The sequence below is a fragment of the Chionomys nivalis genome, chromosome 9 (genome assembly GCF_950005125.1).
Source record: "Chionomys nivalis chromosome 9, mChiNiv1.1, whole genome shotgun sequence".
NCBI classification, from domain to species: Eukaryota; Metazoa; Chordata; class Mammalia; order Rodentia; family Cricetidae; genus Chionomys; species Chionomys nivalis.
Window position 1 is genome coordinate 60,962,227 of NC_080094.1, and position 20,489 is coordinate 60,982,715.

Genomic DNA, 20,489 nt, shown 5'->3' on the forward strand with positions numbered 1-20,489 from the left:
GTTTACTTGAGCATATTAGAGCCTCTTGAATTATAGCACAATTACTCACTCCACATTTCATTATTCTGGTAAGGAAATGGGATGGTGTGGTGAGCTCAGTAGGCACATGGTTTCATTATTTCAATGAATAACTCAAATGTCAACACGCTCATGAATGCTGGGGTAGGAGGGGTAGTTGGACACAGAGAAGTTCCTGGTGTCTGTTTTTCAGGTTTCCACCTCAAAAGGGTGAGCTCTAGAGGCCCGCCTGGCAGCTCAAGAATCTGAGCACTCACGTGTGGCTAAAACTATGAAGGGATGTGCACCGGCTATGCTTTCTCCCTGCACTGAGAAAACTGTTTATCTCTACTAAACATAGCTCTATCTACTCAAATATGCATTTTTCAACTTTCAGAAGCAAATGGCAAGGTTTGCACAAACCTCCCAATGTTTGCACAAACTCTTTGAGTTCTGAACCCGAAGTCTTAATAAAAGAATTAGGAATGACATAGTCACACTGTCCAGCCTTTGCTTGTCATCTTTTAAAGTTAGTATTTCAAACAAAACAAAACAAAAACAAAAAACATAAAAAGAAACAAATTCTCAACATTCTCCAGTCTTCTAGAAATCAGAGCTGGAGTGCTGAAACTGTCAGCAGTTACCAAGCACAACTAAAGTTGTAAATTCTCCTCTTATTTACTGTCATCTTCCATCACCTTAGCCATGGAGAGGAGGTACTCAATTGGATCTAAGAATTGCGTGTTTGCAGTCCAATCTAGAAGCCACTAGGTGGCGATGTTGTAGATTTTGGCAGCCATAGTGTGTGATCCATAAGGTATTGTGTCTTTGATGGAATTATGCATATTTCTTCTGTCACTGAGAAGTAACCGCAGTAATTGCAATTTCATTTTAAAATGAAACTTTTTTTTAATGACAAAAGATACAGCCTTGTTTTACTACAAGGACTCGGTACCTTTAAACACGATCAGTTACCTGGTTTCTATACTATATTTATGATGATGTAAACATGTTAACCAAATGGAAGCTTCCTGTCCTAGGTAAGTCCAGATCATACACATTCTTCTGTGTAGAGTTTGGGGGAGACACAGATAAACATGACTTTTTTCCAGGGGCGAAGGCAGTCCTTAGTAATCACCCATTACCTTTGGATGTTGGTACCATCACTCAAGACAGCACTGGGTGAGCAAACCTGTGATTGACTGATGAGCCCTGTTCCGAGCCATCTGAAAGGATATGTGTATGAGTGGGGCTGGCTGATACATGCAGCACCAAGCTCTACACTAAATGTTCTCATCAGTCCTGGTCTCTTATTAGTGTTCCCAAGGTCCTTCTAAAGCAAAATGGCTCAGAGAAGAAACAATTTGAGAGAATAAAGTAACCACTGTAGAATTATACATTATCTAAAAATCATGTATTATATGAATGATACTTATTCTCAAAATAGTTTGCAAATACTACTCAGGTGTCAAGTTTTTCCATCATTAAACAAACAACAACAACAAAACAATAACTAAGGACAAGAGGAACCATGAGATAATTGCAAGAAGATACCAATTAAAACCTCCACACAGGGCTGGAAAGAGATAGCTTAGAGGTTAAGAGCACTGGCTGCTCTTCCAGAGGACCTGGGTTCAATTCCCAGCATATAGCAACTCACAACTGTCTGTATCTCCAATTGTAGGAGATCTAATACTCTCACACAGATATACACAGGCAAAACACCAGTGTACATTAAATAAATTAATTAATTTTAAAAACCTACCTACAATGGAACTAGAAAATAGTACACTGAGTGACATAACCAAGACCCAGAAAGACAAACATCACTTGTTCTCTCATCTGTGTTTCCCAGTTCCAAATCTTCAGATGTGAATATGTGAGTATTTACATCCTGGAGTAACAACAGAAACCAAGGAAGTTAAAAGGGGCCCTGGATGAAGCCTAGAGAATGGAAAAATAGGAGGCAGGTAAAGTGGGAAATGGGAAAAGATGAGGATGGGGCTTTATCTGCTGGAGGAGAAGAAGGTCATTACAGGAGGAGAGGGAGGGAGGCACAAGTAATACTAAGGATGTTTCATAAAGTCTCAAGGACTCATTTTATATTTACCTGAAATTACATGTAAATGTGTGTGTATGTATGCAGGCATGTGTGTGTGTCAAATCAAATTATTTCACTTGGGCTGACAACACTCCTCACAAGAGCCATAGACTAACAAAAACCCTAGTGCCTGGCATGAGAAACCACCACTCAAACTGTTGGTCAGGGTAGTCCAAGTAACTCCAAACAATATAGGTTATGATTGTTGGTCTTGTTGCCTCCCAGAGGTTGAAAATTTCAGACATGGGACTTGGGAGATCCAAGCTATATCTAACCTAAGAGCCTCCTTCCTGAGAATTAGCTTTCATAGTACCAGAAGAGGCTCTGCAAGCTGCCAAGGGAGGAGAGCAACCAAAAGTCCTATCCAGCTATGATTCTATGAACCACAACAATGACCAGCATGTCGAGACATCCCTATAGATGCAACAGTGACTCTCATATCTTGGTGGTGACCAACAGCTGTCTAATTAAGGTCAATCCCACAGGAGGAAAATTGTGTCTGGTACTAGAAATCTAGCCAACTACTCAGAGCTAGTGAGGTCATGGATTTTAGAAGAAAACCTACGACTGTCATTTTACCAGACAGTATAATTCCTAATGCATTGTATTATTTACCCTTATTCCCATAGTTAATTGTAGCTTTCACCCCACATCAAAAACAAACAAAAAAGAGCACAAAATTTTTCTTTGCAGTAAATGGAGACTTCAGAAAACCACAATTGATTATAATGCAGAAATCAACTGCCCAGCTCCAATGGACAGATCTACAACATAACACATGTACTTCAGTTTCAGGGAACATGGTGGAAGAGAAAGTGTAAAGACTATAAGAGCCAGGGGACCAGGAAGTTTGCAGTGAGGTGGTGTCTCCTAGAAATGTCATGGAAGTGACATCCATGATAGCACAACAGTATGGCTCCCTAAACAAGACTGGAGAAGGAGGGCCTTCTTTCTATGTGTTGTTTTCATTGGTTAAACAAAGAAACTGCCTTGGCCTTTTGATAGGGCAGAAAATTAGGTGGGTAGAGTAGACAGAACAGGATGCTGGGTAGAAGGCAGTGAGGCAGACGCCATGAAACTCTGGCCTAAGATGGACGTAGGTTAGAATCTTCCTGGTAAGCCATGACCCTGTTGTGACACACAGATTACTAGATATGGGTTAAAGCAAGATGTGAGAGTTAGCCAAGAAGAGGCTAGATATAATGGGCCAGGCAGTGTTTAAATGAATACAGTTTCCGTGTAATTTGTAATTATTTAGGTGAGTAACCAGGTGGCCAGGAGCCAGGCGGCGGGAAGTGGCTGCCCACTCCTTTTTAACTACGCAAGACCTGATAAATGGTAATACCAATAGATATACTAATTCAGAAGGAGGGAATGTCATAGGGTCCTACCCCTAGACAGAGAACAGTTAATGACTGCTGGGAGAGAGGGGGGATTGGCTCTCAGGGATGAGCCCTCTAATTGAACAGACTCAACAGGTTTATTTATGTATTTATGTTTAAACACTCACATACACACATGTGTAGCAATAATACTCAGGAAAAAGAGGTCATCAATTTGAGAAGGAATAAAGGGTACATGGAAGGGGCTGGAGGGAAGAAAGGGAAGGAGGTCATATAATTATATTTTAATCAAAAATTCAAAAAATTGTAAATAAAAAATCCTTAAATGAAAAGCAAATAAATAAAACCAAAGAAAAACCTCCTCACAGTTGTTGAGAATCCAAAGAGGAAGTGATAGCTGGGCCAACAATTACTTGGTGTAACTTATCAGAAAAACAACTATTATGCAAGATGTAGAGGTCAATCTGATTCCACAAAGTGCTCAAATATTCATCAGTATGCCCCCTTTTTAGAATACATGATTGCTACTGTTGGAACATCAAATGGCGCTCTTGATTGGATTTCCCAAAAGTGGTCCCCAAGGCTAAGCTACTATCCTAGGTTATAGCAAGTCTGCTGTTGTGATATTTTTCTTTTCTTTCTTCTTCTTCTTCTTCTTCTTCTTCTTCTTCTTCTTCTTCTTCTTCTTCTTCTTCTTCTTCTTCTTCTTCTTCTTCTTCTTCTTCTTCTTCTTCTTCTTCTTCTTCTTCTTCTTCTTCTTTTTTTTGGTGAGATATAAAGTGTTTCTTTTGCTCACCAGCGCCTTGGCACAAGGGGAAATGAGTTATTACTATGGCAGAGACTAGCACTGGGTATGAGGTTATGCTGACATGAAGTGAGTTCCCAAAGCCCTCAGACTCGGTCTCCTTGGTGAGAAAGTAAGAGACGACAAAAGCCATCTCAACAGATTGCTGCAGTTGAGTGAAGCAAAGCGCTCCAACTGTTAAGTCACACAACACCACTTCTGCTCCCCACCAGAACCTAGACTCTTCCCCACTGAGGTTGCCAGCGGAAGACAGTATACTCTAAACATTTGCTTCTTTAAGGTCTTAGGGTCTATATGGTGACTTCATGTGTGTGCTATCTCAGTTTATTCTTCACTGAGACACTGTAATGTGAGAATCGCATTGTCAGAGGTATTTCTAAATCTGAGCAGAGACTCAAGGACATGGAGTGATAAAGCCAGTGTTTAGGACAAGGTCTTCTAACTTGAAGTGCAATGATGCCTTCACTTCATTCAGAACTTGAAACACATAATTATACAGTGCCTACAGGTAAAGGTACTATTACACACCCAGGTCTCATGCCTCTTGCATAATAACGCAAAACTGAAGCATATATGTATGTAGATGTATTATTTTTAAAAGCAGTAACTGCATTAACAAAAGTCTAACACAAAAGTGTATATACTGTCAGGACAGCAAAAGTAAATTAGGAGATTGTAGCTCAATATAATGACTAAAACTTTGGAAGTTATCAAAACCCAGCTTGTGGGAAATACTTAATGTAATTTTAGCTCTTCCTAAAGAAACCAGTGACATACAGAAAGGGAATTTCCACGTGTGGATATGAAGGTGGTTACATAGAAGGAAAGGGCCCAACTCGTCTACTTGATCTGAAAGGGCCTATGGTAATCACAGGACCTTGAATTCCCCCCAGAGTAAAGGAAAGAGAGACTCAGCCCTTTCACTGCGAGCTAGATCTTAGTAATACTTGAATGTTTACATGACTCAAGGCCTTGCTCAAGTTTGTAAAAATGAATTAACATTTTAATCCTTGTCCCAATAAATCAATGAAAGAGTCCAGTCTCACATGCTTGGGGTGGGGGTGGCCACATGAGTGTATGTGACTTTGTGTGTGTGTGTCTAAATTTTTGTATTTTCACAGAGCATCTGTGGAAGGGTTAACAAGATTTGCTTAACATCTCTCCAAATTATACTAGCAATCACCGTTTCTCACTGGGTGAAGTTCTGAGAAACTGCTAAAAATCCAAGGTGAGAGATTCTCTTTTCATAGTTAGAGTTAAGGAACCAGGCAGAACCCCCAATACGAAAGTGGAAGCAGAAAGGTCAGGATTCAAAGTGACCCTTGGCTACACAGTCACTCAGCACAGAGGTCACACTATGCTTCAATGAAATCCTGTTAAAAAAAGAACACTCAAGGAAAGGTTTTGATTTTCTTTCCCCCTTCCTTCCTTCCTTCCTTCCTTCCTTCCTTCCTTCCTTCCTTCCTTCCTTCCTTCCTTCCTTCCTTCCCTCCCTCCCTCCCTCCCTCCCTCCTTCCTTCCTTCCTTCCTATCTTCCTTCCTTCCTTCCTTCCTTCCTTCCTTCCTTCCTTCCTTCCTTCCTTCCTTCCTTCCTTCCTTCCTTCCTTCCTTCCTTCCTATCTTCCTTCCTTCCTATCTTCCTTCCTTCTTATCTTCCTTCCTTCCTATCTTCCTTCCTTCCTATCTTCCTTCCTTCCTTCCTATCTTCCTTCCTATCTTCCTTCCTTCCTTCCTTCCTTCCTTCCTTCCTTCCTTCCTTCCTATCTTCCTTCCTATCTTCCTTCCTTCCTTCCTTCCTTCCTTCCTTCCTTCCTTCCTTCCTTCCTTCCTCCCTCTCTTCCTTCCTTCCTTCCTTCCTTCCTTCCTTCCTTCCTTCCTTCCTCCCTTCCTCCCTTCCTCCCTTCCTCCCTTCCTCCCTTCCTCCCTTCCTTCCTTCTCCTTTTTAAGATATGGTATCATTAGATACTCCTAGCTTTATCTGAACTGGAACTTATTATGTAGACCAGGCTGGTCTCAAACTCACAGAGATCTGTCTGTTTCTGCCTCCTGAGTAGGGGGATTAAAGGCTATGCCACTATGCTTCACAAATTAGAATTTTTAAGACTTGAAATGTAAACACCTACTTTTTGTCGGATTCTGACAATAGTCTTAAGACATGATTGATATTTGGTCTTACCCTTTGGTTATGGAGGGAGGATACTTCATGCTAGGGTAATTTAAGATACAGATTCCTTATCTTGTCCTGGGATGAACATATAAATATTCTGTAATAGAAAGCTAAGGGACCAACTTAAAAATAGAGAACTAGGTTTTAGTAACAGGGAAGAAAAGATAAGAGGTAAAGTACTATGATGATTAATAATGATTGCCAACGAAGGATCTAGACTCACTGAAGAGACAAACCGCTGGGTGTTCTTGTGAGGGATTATCCAGAAAAGGTTAATGAAGTGAGAGACCCACCCTAAATGTGGACCTTACCATCCCCATGTCAATGCCAGCATGGTACAACTTCCTTCCAGAGGCACAAACTAAACTTTTGTAGGTGCTGCTATTGATACAAACTCCAAAAACGGACTAGAAAACAGACTTAAGCAAGACATTAGAGTGACATCATCCTACAAAGCCAAGATAGTCTGCTATCTGACTTTCCTAATTTTACTGATCTAATGGATAGAAAACGAAATTTCAGCATCATTTGCCTTGCACATCTTCTAACCTAAGAATCAAATCTTTTCCTACATTGTATGAACAGTTTCTACAACTCTCCTAATCACAAGCTTTTTCTTCATTGTTCAATGCCTGGCAACTCGTGTGGTAAAAGCTAAAAATTTTGGACAGCTTTTTTTTTTTTTTAATTACCATTATAGTAAGAAGGTATACAGTACTTAGTGTTTTGTTAAGCTTTTTAAAATGAAGAGTGAATATTGAATTTTGTAATATGCTTTTTTACCATGGGATCCTAAGCAATGATCGTGTGAATTTTCCCATTGGATCCACTGAGAGTGATAGATAACTATACTTTGATTTTCTGATATCTATCTTCATTTTCTGGGAATAATTTCTATTTGGTCATGCGTGGAATATTCCTTTACATTGTGTGAATAACTGCCACTGTGATAGGGTTAATAAGGAAGCTGCCAGGCCAATAGCTGAACAAGTAGAACGGGACTCACAGGCAAAAAGAGAGCATGAAAAAGAAGAGGAACAGTCTCAGGGTAGCGAGGAGACGCAGAGGAAGCAGCAGATGAACTTGCCACACATAGAAAAGGTGCCGAGCTATGTGGCAGAGAGTAGATAAGAAATGTGGGTTAATTTAAAATGTAAGAGCGATTGGCTGAGCATTTGTAATTAATAATAAGTCTCTGTGTGGTTATTTGGGAATTGGCTGAAGAGACAGAAAAGTCCACCTACAGTCATGGACTTGTAGCTTTACAGACTTTTATAACAATAGTGAAGTTTGTCTGTAGACCTCTTTAATATTTTTCAAATACTGAGACATTTTTATTTTTCTTCTTGTAACTGATTATTGAGGCAAAAAGCAAAAAGATACCTAGAGTTACTGAAAGCCAAGTAGATGCCTGGATTTTACAAAAAACAGTCAATTAGGGGCTGGAGAGATGGCTCAGTGGTTAAGAGCATTGCCTGCTCTTCCAAAGGTCCTGAGTTCAATTCCCAGCAACCACATGGTGGCTCACAACCATCTGTAATGGGGTCTGGTGCCCTCTTCTGGCCTGCAGACAGACACACAGACAGAATATTGTATGAATAATAAATAAATAAATAAATATTTAAAAAAACAGTAAATTAGAGATATCAGAGTGGGAAGAAGGTGGTATAAGGTATGAGGAGGAGAGAGGGGGAGAGAAGAGAAGGGAGAGAAGGGGAGGGATGGGGAGGCTGAGGAGTAGGAAGAAGAGAAGGAGGGAGAAGACAAGTGGGAGAGGAGGAAGAAATTTTCTTCAAGGGGTAAATATGAGCTCTCTGAATAATTTATACATGCATATGAGGGAGAGAGAGAGAGAGAGAGAGAGAGAGAGAGAGAGAGAGAGAGAGAGAGAGAGAGAGAGGAAGAGTCATCAGAGATCAACTTTTGGGACTCTTTTCATTCTTGTCACACCTTGTGTGTGGGATCTTGGGACAGACATCAGGTCTATGTGCAGGCCCCTCTACCTGCTAAGCCACCTAATGGACCCCCAAAATATCCATCAGTAAATAAGAGCCAAACTAAGCTTTCCAGATAAGCCTCTACTGAGGTAGGTTTCTACCTTCCAAAGACGGGGATCACAGGTGCTCTGTTTTGTTGATGACAGCGGAAGCCGGCCCCGCTAGCACCTTCTTGAGTGTATTGAGAGTCACCAGTACACCTGACCTAGGACCAACACAATGCTCCAGCCACTCTTCTTTCCTCCACAGGCTGTGTGATGATTCCTTTCCTTTTACAGGCCCCCCCTACATGACTGCTTCTTTTCCACAACCACCAAAACCCACGACTCAGTTTTACTTCTATGGCCCTGAGGTTATAATGGAGAAGCTGCCTGTAGTCGGCTATTGTTCTGTTTAGAGGGCCAATTATGCCAGTGTTAACTGACTTGAAGACTTTTAGAAAAGAATTTATCATATGCATATATCCAACAAAGGTGTTTTTATATGTAGGAGGCCTAAACAGCACCGTGGATTATAGGCTGAAGATATCTCTTGCTAGATTCTACCATAGTTCTCTAATTCTAAAAGGATTTAAACAGGAAAGCCGCAGAGGGAAAATGAAAAACCCTCTAGGGACTTCACCCAATTCAGGGTGTTTGTTTACAAATTTAACAGAGAGGGATAAATATTTATCATAGATCACGATAAGACTGTACCACAGGCTCACAGAGAGTGAAAAGTGAGGGTCAGACAGCCATAGTCTCAACTGTTGTGGAGGGCTTAGCCATTTGTACACTGCCTGCACTCAATGTGGGAAACCAGTTACTGATTCTGTTTTATTTTTAGCTTGGTAAAAAATATATTCGAGTTTTGAATTATTATTATCCTTATCATTATTACTATACAGAAAAGTTTCTGGACATTAAGAAGAGTATTGTCTTAACTTGTCAAACAACCACAGAGAAAGCAGGGCCAGAGTTGCTCAATCAGAGTCAGGTTGAAATTTATCACCGCTCCCGGGTAAGAGAACATGAGATAAGGCCAAGTGTGGGAGAGCGCTGTATTAGGGCCAGTTCTAGTTACAGCCTTCCCTGCCAAAGCTATAAACACAAATGGCCAATTTAACAACAAGGAAAGACCACCTATAAGATCTAGACCTAGGATCTAATCAGTTGCTCTGTGGCTTCTTTCAATTACAGGATCCCTGCTATGTTTATGAGGACTTTTAATGTGAGCATCATGGTCTTGAAGGCCATATCATTATTGGCCACGTTTGATCTGAGGGTGGGAAAGCACGAGCTCAAACAAAACAAACCAACGCCTGCACACGGTTACTTAGAGCTGCACTGTAAATTGGCATCCACAAGAGCCTACTGTGCAAGAGAAGGGAAAAGGTTCAGACGCCACAGGGATCGCAACCCCGAAAGTTGGTGCCATTAAAAGGTCCTTTCTGTTTCGCTCAGGAAATGAAAATTAGTTGAGAATGAAAATTAGTACCATGGCTGTGTCAACACTACTTAAGGGTGTTCTGAGAAAGGAAGGATGATCAAGATAAACACATCGTCTCATTCAAGTGTGGCAACAGGATATGATTTACAAATGGAAAATTAGGCCATCATGATTGTTATAAAAACTGAATTGCTGCTTATATTCAAATAATTCCAATCACGAATCAACTGAGTCACAATGCATGTGACTTCTCAGGCTTTAAAAAAACATCAAATTGCTTAAGATTCTATGAGAGAGAAGACTCCAAACAGAAAACTAGCTGTCTTGCTAAATGCTCTCTGCACAGACCCTTGCCACAGTTATGCTTCTGATATGACCCTGTACTCAGCTCTCTGATACTTGGAGGAATCTTTTTATTCTACATTTTTCCTTTGGACTGTCATGTGCATCCCTATGTCTTAAACCACTAAGTTCACGGACTGCTTGGTAGCCACAGGCAGCTCTATGGCCCAACACAAACCTGTAAACTTTCTAAAGCATTATAATTTTTTCGATTTATTTTTGTAACTCAGTCGCAGGTTTCTTGAGTGTGAACTCTGTACATGACAGCATCATGTTGCAGTGTCACGAAGCTCTCTTCCACAAATCCAGTCCCTCTACCCGTGTGCCCCATATGCACATCAAATGTAGCATGTCCAGGGTTTATCTTACTCCCTTTCTTGTACGTATCCAGCCAGTCATCTGTGCAAGAAAGGGAGACTACCTTCTCCTCGAGTTTTGCTTTATTCTTGCAATGCACCTAAAATAGCTCATTTATATAATCTTTCCTTCCTTCCTTCCTCCCTCCCTCTCTCCCTCCCTCCCTCCCTCCTTTCTTTTACCATCGTTATTTTATTCAGGCTCTTTGAAAGTCTCTTGCTCCTTCAATTTGTTTTATATTATTGATAATTATATTTCCTAACAACAAAAGAAAAAGTGATGTCCATCATTCCCCCGCCTAACAAGGTCACAGCCCAGCATGCATTCGCCATTGCTGTCCATAGTACTTTTCACTATTGTCTGTTGGGTATAGTATGAATCCCAGGTTCTTCTAGTCCTAGGGTGAGCCTCTGTTCCTTACAGTTCTCTAAAGTCTTTACGTAAACTCAAAGATCTGGTCACACCAAGTCTCAGCCCTTCCCTGAACACATCACATCTTGGATTGTTACGAGAGTAGCAGTGTTCCCTCTGCCCGGGTGGAATTCTTCTGAAGAGCAGGGAGGTGCTCATCACTAGAGGGCCGCCAGGGGACACCATGAAAAAGAGGACCTATTTCTCATAGGATGCCGACCATAGGACGCTCGGTGAGTATTTCAGATTGTCGCTTCTGCCAGCAGTAACACCTCTGGAAAAGCCTTACCAAAAAGTATTTCCTTTCTTAAATCTCCTCCCCAGCTCTGCCTGAAGTATTGGGATTTCCTCCTCTCTGATCTGAATGCCCAGTCTTCTACCAACTCCAAGAATGATGGAAATTTCACGTTTCAGCCTTTCTTATATCGAGGTATATCTTATGATCTACACATCAGGGTTTGGTTAGCAGCTATCTTTCCCTTAGAAGCACAGGTAATAGTGAAGCTACTCACGAGAATGTGAAATCAGATAAGTGTTATTCTAAATTGCCATAAAATACAATTGTCCAAGGTAAATAATGCATGTTTGTGGTGGGCAAAAAATTGTATATTTTCTATTAAATAGAGAAACAGCTTTTTTTTTAAAACACCAAAACCCAAAACCACCACCACCAACAACAACAAACCGAACAAAAAAAGTGGTACTGTCTTCTTCCTGTGCTTCCATCATGACATACTGCCTAAACACAGCCCATGGACAATGGAGCCAAGTGAAACTAAAAACAAATAAAGACATATTTTTTTCTTTTCTTAAAAAGAAACTACCCTCTAGTCCCAATAATAAAGAGATATTTCATTTGTGTGTCTAGCAAGCGAGCAAAGCTATAGCTTCTAAACCATATTTAGGCAAGCATTCCGCATCATAGAGGTCTCAGTTATATACTGCAGGGCGACAAAAGCATGGCCTCATGTGGTACTGTGTCCCACTGTCACCCGAGAGCCTGAGCTGGCGGTCAGACATGGAGCTGATGAGAGTCTGTGAACCTCTACACTGTGACAATGCTGCCGAGAAGGCACAGGGGTAACCGGAAGGGCGTGGGGAAGAAGGCCACACATGGAATTTTGGGTAGTCTGATAGTTACAATTGAAAAGAGGAATTAAAAAAATTAATGCTAAGGCTATATTTCAATTATGTTACCCAATTAATGAAGATACAATCACTTTACAACGCAATCCATATTAAGAAAGCGGAAAGAAAGGATTTTCCCCGATTTAGTCATATTGGAGTTGCAACACATGGCTGATGTCTGCTGTATCAGACAGTGCAAGTCCAAGCTGTTTTCATAAACTCTGCTAAATTAAAAGGTAATAATAATGCATTACATCTACAGTGAGCTTTTTACCCCATCATGCTGGGAGCATTTAAAATTCCCACGATATTCTTAAGTTTGAAAAAAACAGAACATAATATTCCCTCCAAATTCATTTTTTTGTGTCTTATTTTGGATAATTTCTTTTAAAACATGATTTGAGACAATTTCTGGTATCCTTTTCACCTTCCCTTCACTCTGTTGGCTAAAAGGGGGCTGGCTAATAAGAAAGTCCTTGGTACAGATGTAAGAATAGAAATCACTTTAGAATGATCAGTATCTCACATATGGCAGGTTCTGAACACATACATTTGAATATTCGTTAAAAAGTGAACTAAAGTTGACAACAGCAATCTTTGATTTGAAATCCACAGTGGTACTATCTGGAGGGTGAGAACTGTTCCATTTCCTGGCCCCACCCTAGAGCTCCCACAGCCAGAGAAGCTGATGGTTGATCTAGAACTTGTTTTGGGTATTGAGACTTAAAACAGTGGGTTACCTCTTCTGAAGTTGTTGGCCAATGGGGTTCCATAGAACCACAAGAAGTAGAGGCTACTGTAAATAATCTTAGCTACCTTCAGAACCTGTTGGTGGGCATGAAATCCAATTGAAAGCAGAGGGGCTATAGGCATTTGATGGCTACCGGGAGAGAAAGAGTCAGTTTTCTTTAATGATGTGACCTAGTAGGGCAGGCCCCATTCCTGTGTGTAGTTAACCAACACAAACTGGATCCAATGGATCTTTTAAAAAGGAAGAAAATATAAAAGTGAAATAAGTAGGAAAATGAGGATGTAGAGAATGGATCTGGGTGAAGTTGGGGGAGGACCAATATGATCAAAATACTCTAATTTTTTGAAATTTTCAAGTACTACTTTAGGACTTGCTTTTTTGAGCTGAGAAATGCAGTACATTTCCAAAGCATGAAAACTTTTCAAGGTTCTAATCTATTCATATCTACCTCTTTTCATTAAATTATTAGAATTCTCTATGTATAAAAAGATTTTAAGGCCATTAAGTTATACAGCAGAAAAATATTCCAATATATACATGTTAGAATTTTCCAGATATAGAATAATAGGAATTTTTTAAAGTATAGAATTTAAGCCATAGGTACCTCATTTCAAGTTCATTTTACATATGTGAAAAGAAAGAGTCTTATGAATTAAGCATAGCAATTGGAAATATCTTCTGGCTATGGGAGCATTTACAGGATATATATGTATGGTATAACCATAAAGCAACACTTTAACTTGATGACTCACATAAAAAACCTACCTACTACATGCACACAGAACACAGTGTCTCAATCTTTGCTCTCAAGGTGGTAACCAGCCTGATAAACTACTCCCAACAAATATGAGGGTCCGCAAGACTAACTCTGCCTTCTGCCTTCACGAAAACAAGGTTTTGCCACAGAGGAAAAAACAGTGATCTCTGCACAGAGAGAACAGCTGGGATGGGGTTCCTGTGACTCACGGACTGGGAATTTTTCTGCTAATTTCCAAGGTGGTTTGGCCATACTTCGTCAATTGACCCAACTTAGCAGCCTTTTGTTGATGGTGTGGTATCATGTGGCCGTATTCAGTAATAGAAACAGCATGTTGAAACTTCCCCAACGGTTCCCGCATGCATTTCCTCTGGCTTTCTAGTAAAGAAGAAAGCTCCCTCCAAAAACTCTACACTTACTTTTCTTTCAAACCTTAAACTGAATTCAGGAAATTAAAATAGGAAATATGTAAAAGCATTGTATTTTCCTGTTCACTAATCGCGATCAGTAAAAGCTTTCCAGTTCCACCAAAAATATGGAGGAAGGCACAGAAGAGGCAAAGGTTTCTAAGTAAGTGTTGCATCTCCTGGGTGTGCCAAAGAGCCAATAGGTGCTGGGCAGTGGGATGATGACATTCATGGGGCCCCAGTTTACCACTCTGTAAAGGAATGGAAAATATAATACAACGAACAATAACAAATTTCACGTTTCCAAGTTTCCACCCTCATGAGACCAGGAGTATATTCCTCGCTGACTTCTCAGGGCTGATCACGAATCTGAGCGAGCTGTGGGACTATGTAAGCCTTGCACGTCCACACTGTGGTCAGTTAGCATGTACCCAGAACAGCTGTGCTTACAGCATGTCTACACTGTGGTCAGTTAACATGGACCAAGGACACGTGTGTTGCAAGCCTTGCACCTCCACACTGTAATCAGCTAACACGGACCCAGGTCACCTGTGCTCTAGAGGTGACAGAGAAGTTTGCCTTCAAAATATTTCAAAAGCAGGAATGACAATGAATGACTGAAAGTGTGAAATGGTCTCAGAAGGTGATACAAAGATACAGGGCAACCCCGTCTACATTGAGGACGGAGCCACCACTGGAAGATGGACCATGGACCCAGTGGTGTTGTCTGTGGCCATCAGGGATTAAGTGGCAATGGGAGCCTCAGAGAGAGTGCTGTCAAAAAGGCTCTTGAGTGTCCTGATGTGCAGCTGAGAAAGCCTCCTACCTTTCAGGAAGAAGTCCTCCAGCTTGTCCTTGAAAGGCTGCAGATACTCCTTCGGGGACTCCTTGCACACCAACTTCATCTGTTGCTCACTTGCTGCAAAGAGAAGTATAGAATAGACTAAATCAGGAATAATTACTTGCTGAGATCCTGCCTGGGCACAGCGTTATGTTATCAATGGTACAGATTCCATATCAATCACAGTCTAACCAAACTCTATGGGAAAAAATAGCACATTCTGTACCTCTATTTCAGAACAGGGGTATGTATAACATTTAATTTTTCTTTTAGCCATTTATAAAAAGATCTATAAGTTGTGCCAGGTAAAATATTCTGCTTTTTTTTGTTCCTCAAAATAGAGTGGAGAAGGTACCTAAGGACTGATCTCAGGGAAGAAAGGCCCCTGGCCTTCTTCAGATTCACAAACTGAAAAGGATCTTGCTGAAGTTCCCACAATTCCAAACTCTCCAGAATCATCAAGTTAAAGAATCCTCATGCTCATGGACACTCCAGTCCAGGTTAGGAAGTACTGCATGAACCTCATGCATCTCAGAACAAACAAAGGTCATTGTCAAGATGAAAGTGCTGAGAGTCAGCCTAAGTGCTGCCATAGAGAACAGGACAGAGGACACTGGACCCCGACTGGCACACACTAGCTCATCTAGCCTCACCCAAACTACGAGCTCAGAGTAGAAAATCATTACTAGTCAAACTTGCCTAGTGACCCACAGATGTGGGGCATTGCAAAACTTAAACAGAATACAAAATATAGAAATAAACCCACATGGAGGCTTTGCACGAGAAATAGACAAAAATAAGGAACAGGTGACACGTAAGATTGATTTGTTTGACCAATGAGGAAAAGGAGGGAGGGACCTGAGTTCAGGGTGATAAATACTATTCTCAGAAAGCAATGGGCCACCCTCACACCACTCACCTAACACTTCACTAACACATGAATAATATCCCTTGGTTTGCTTCAGACAGGACACCTAGAATTTATGACAAATTACTGTTTTGATAATCAGGTTGCCTTGAACCAAAGTGTTCTGATTTCATTACATATAAATCATCATAATCAAGAGTTCACTGTCTCTAGGAGTGACAGGAAATGCTCAGGGAAAAGATGTGTTTTCTGAAAAACTTCTGTATCCTGATAAGTCTATCTGCCGACACAATTCAAATCAGACCAAATCAAAAGGGATTAGAAAAAGTTCAGGTTTAATGGCTACAATGCTCCCAGATGATTCTGCAGCCCCCTGGAGAAGAGATGGGAAAGGAAGACTGGAAAAACCCCACGTCTATTTTCTGGGGAGGGTCAGTTTAAATACCCGTGGGAGTAGTCTTGAGCATCTCTAGTGGATGGGTCATTATTTAGTGAGAGAGATGGGGGAGGGGGCTTGGAGTGGAGCTTCCACCTGAACATTCTAGACTCTTTGGATATATGAATGCCAGGGGCTGGGGTGAAGCTTACACCCTAAGATTTTCGATATGCTTTTGGCGAGCAACTTCAACTATTGGTCATAGCTAGAAATTACTGATAGACCCTTGTCTAAGACACCAAATTAAACCTTGGATTTTTATCATAAGCAAATTATGCTGCCTAGTTAAAATAAAATGAGAAACACCTAGATGTGTAGTGTACACCTGCAATCTGAGGGCTTGGGAGGCAGAGGCAGGTGGAGCTTATGTGTAGGGATAGATTAAGCTACACAGAATGCACCAGCCTGGCATGGCACCATATGAAACCCTGTCTCCAGGGGCGCGTGTGTGTAGACAAATGTATACTTTATATCTTGGAAGAATCTATAAACAAGAAGGCAAGGCATTTAGAACGTAAGCCACTGGGAAGGGACCTCTATTTACATCAGGAACATTCTAAGCAACCATTTGGTGTTTTTACAAGCAAAGCGACTCCCTATCCTCTGCAAGGAGTCACCTGACACGTCTTCTGTCTGGGACTGTCTTGCCTTGAACTCCCGTTGAGTCTCCAAAGGGCTGATGTTGCAGGAGGGAGTTAGCACACCTGGCTTCACACTTTCCAATTGCAGTACTGGCAACCCGATTTCTAAACTCTTCAACTATGCAGAAAGACTAGAAGATGTTGTGCTTGGGGAGGGAGCATGATTCGAAGCCATCTTGTGTGGTTTTCTAAGCGCATCCTCAGGGTTCCAGGCCTTCATTGTAGGGCAGGGTTACTAGATCACAGTACAGCAGCACCCTTATTTGGGCTTTTACCATCATGGCTGCTTTCAAAGACTTCTCGCTAAAGCTCAAATAGACTATCTACTGCTATTCAGACAACTGTCCCAGGACTGGGAAACCTGTCCGTTGGTCTGCAGACTTTAACTGAATTCTTTTTTTCTTACAGTTCACCAAAGTGAAAAATACAAATCCTATTTTGGAACAAATGAATGGATAACAGTTTCCTTAAAATCAGCCAAACCATTTCAAAATATTTGCTTCTGGGACCAGTGAGATGGCTTAGTGGCACCAAACCTGTTGCCCTGAGTTTGATACCTGGGCTCACGTGGTTGAAAGGGAGAATCAACCCTAAAAGTTGTACTTTGTCTTCTGCATGAGCTCACACACAAATAAACACACATGTATCCACAGAACAAATAAACACATAAGATGTAAAAGCAAACAAAAACATATTTGAACATTTTTAGCTTTCTTTGAAAGCGTTTTTGATCTTCTTTCTAAAAAGTACTCTATAACTTCTCCACTATTATCAAATTTCTCTTTCCAGTTTTCCAAGTATAAATAATTTGGACAATGGTAAACATCCTTCCTGATATCACTTATCTTTCTGAAACAGTGAAACAGAAATGTTCTGAGCTTGAGTGAGGTCAGAGGAGAGAGAAAAAGGGAGAGGCAGTTGTAGACAAAACTGGGACACACCTTAAAGGCAGAATAAACAGATCTAGATTATGGACTCAGGGTAGGGATGAAAGGTGAGAAAGCCATAATGGGAGATTCCAAGTCTACCTAAATACATTCATTTGTGTGTGTATTTTCAATGTGTGTGTATGTGCTCAATATGTGTGTTTATGTATATGTGCATGCATGTTGAGGCCAGAGGTTGACACTGATATCTTCTTTTCACTCTCTGTCTTATTTTTCGAGACAGGATCTCTCACTGAATCAAAGGCAGGCCAGCCAGCTCTCAACCCCAACCCCATCCCATCCTGTCTCTGTTTTACCAAGCACTGGGACTACAGATCAGTACTGTCATGCCAGACTTTTACATGGGTGCTCGTGACCTGAGCTTAGGTCCTCATATGTATCTGGCAAGCATTTCTCTGGCTGTGTCACTTCCCCAGTCCCTGGCACCACCCATCACCTCACCCCAGGAGGCATAAGCAAGGTAGCAAAGATGATCATATTGACTGTGTATTTCTAGAGGAGATCAATGCACAGGCAATTGGTCAAATAAACTTTGAATGAGCTCTGCTTTGAACCATCATTTGACAATGAACGTTCAGAGAGGCATACTTTTCTCCTGATATGCAGTTATGACTCTGAGAATACCTGAAGTATAAATCACTAGCTCTTGAAATTCAAAAATCCCTCACTGACATTAAAATTCCAGTAACAATTTTTAGAACTGCTTTGATGAGCACAAATAGTAAGTCATGTTATCAATTTAGAAAACGAGATATAACTGAAAGCATGAGGTTGATTCTTTCAAGATCACTTCGAATCAAAGTGTAGCTTAAGGAAGTGCTTGTATCCATGGTCACCAAAGCATGACTTCTACTTTTCTTGAATTGAAAAGATAGGTTATTGCAGCTCTTCTTTTGTCCTGGAAGCAGTGATAGATGGAATGCCCATAAAGAGGTTCACATTTCCAGTCACAGAACTGGAAAAAGCATGTGCTCGGACCAAGGCTTCCATGGACTCAGGTGTGCTGTGGCACCTTCCTTTCTGCATGACATGAGATAATGCATAAAAGTAGTCTGTAGAATGTGTAGCATTAGCAAGCAACTGTAGGAGGAGGGCCAGCTTATTCGTCCTGGCCGCCCGGCTAGCTTAGACCCAAAATAATCACACAAGAACTATATTAATTAAATCACTGCTTGGCCCATTAGCTCTAGCTGCTTATTGGCTAACTCGTACATCTTAATTTAACCCATCTCCATTCATCTGTGTATCACCACGTGACAATGGCTTACCGGCAAAGTTTCTGCATGTCTTACTCTGGTGGTAGATCCATGGCATCTCCCTACCTCTGCCTTCTTCCTCCCACCATTCCATCCAGTTTTCCCTGCCTACTCAAGTTCTGCTCTATCAATAGGCCAAGACAATTTCTTTATTCATTAGTGGTAATCACAGCACAGAGGGGACTCCCACATCAAGCAACTCTGAAAAATATTATTTGTTATCATGATAATCTAGTAAACTTGGTCAGGAAACATTTCACGGTGGGGAGATTACAGTGTGATGACTGGGGACTAAATGCTGACGAAGCTGTGTGCTCAGTTTACAGAGGTATCACACAGAAGAGATCTCCCGTTTAGAAGATGGAAGTAGGCTGGTTACAGTCCACAACCCAAGAGAAGCTAGGTAACAAGGAGAACACTAAGAGAGACACACAGGAATCCCCTTGGAAGGGGAAATAGATATGATCTCCTGAGAAAATTGGAGAGGGCAGAAGGGAAGGTAGAGAGAGAAGGAAGGGAATGGGGGAGAGAACATGAGGGAAAGGAATGACCAGTATGGGGGAGGACAGAGAGGGAGAGAAAGGAAAGAGCTATCTTTATTGAGGGAGCCATTAAGGGGCTAGCAAGAAACCTGGCACTAGGGAAATTTCTAGGAATCCACAAGGATGACCCCAGCTAAGACCCTAAGCAATAGTGGAGAGGACACCTGACAACTGAACTGACCTTCCCCTATAATCAGACTGATGGCTACACTAATTCTCATCATAGAATCTTCATCCAGCAACTGATGGAAACAGATGCAGAGATCCACAGCTAAGCACTGGGCCAAGCTCCCAGAGACTAGTCAAAGAGAGGGAGGAGTGAGAATATGAGCAAAGGGGTCAAGACCATGATGGGGAAACCCACTGAAACAGCTGACCTGAGCAAGTGGGAGCTTACTGACTCTGGACTGACAGCTAGAGAACCTGCATAGAACCAAACTAGGCCCTCTGAATGTGAGTGACAGTTGTGTAGCTGGGGTCGTCTGTGGGGCCACTGGCAGTGGGACCAGGACTTATTCCTACTGCTTGAACTGGCTTTTTGAAGTTCAATCTCTTTTGAGGAATACCTTGCTCAGCCTAGATATAGGGGGAAGGGCCTTGGTCCTACCTCAAATGGATGTGCCAGACTTTGTTGACTCCCCATGGGAAGCCTTACTCTCCTGAGAAGTGGATGAGAGGAAGGAGGGAAGAGCAGGAGAGGAGGAGGGAGTGGAAACTGGAATTGGTATGTAAAATGAGAAAAGATTGTTTTAAAATAGATTTTTAAAGGGGGGGGGGAATAATGCCTCTCATTCCCTTGCTGAGATCCTACCACCTATTGTGAGAATTCACTGAAAAATTCCAACAAATCCCCACCACCACCATACACACACGAAAAATAAACAAAACCAAAAACACAAAAAAGGTGAGCTGGCTTACAAAATCATTCCCCACATCTTTGAGCCTCCTGGTTTTGAAATCAGAAAAT

At 41.3% G+C, this 20,489-nt stretch overlaps 1 protein-coding gene across 3 annotated transcripts in view; it reads right to left on the bottom strand.

The window, feature by feature from the left end:
* Fmn1 (formin 1) overlaps positions 1 to 20,489 on the bottom strand; it is a 370,006-nt gene that overhangs the window by 67,070 nt on the left and 282,447 nt on the right. For all 3 annotated transcript variants that reach the window (XM_057780542.1, XM_057780541.1, XM_057780543.1), the window contains one exon: positions 14,818 to 14,910. In XM_057780542.1, coding sequence (XP_057636525.1) covers positions 14,818 to 14,910 — 93 coding nt within the window. The remainder of the gene's footprint in view (positions 1 to 14,817; positions 14,911 to 20,489) is intronic.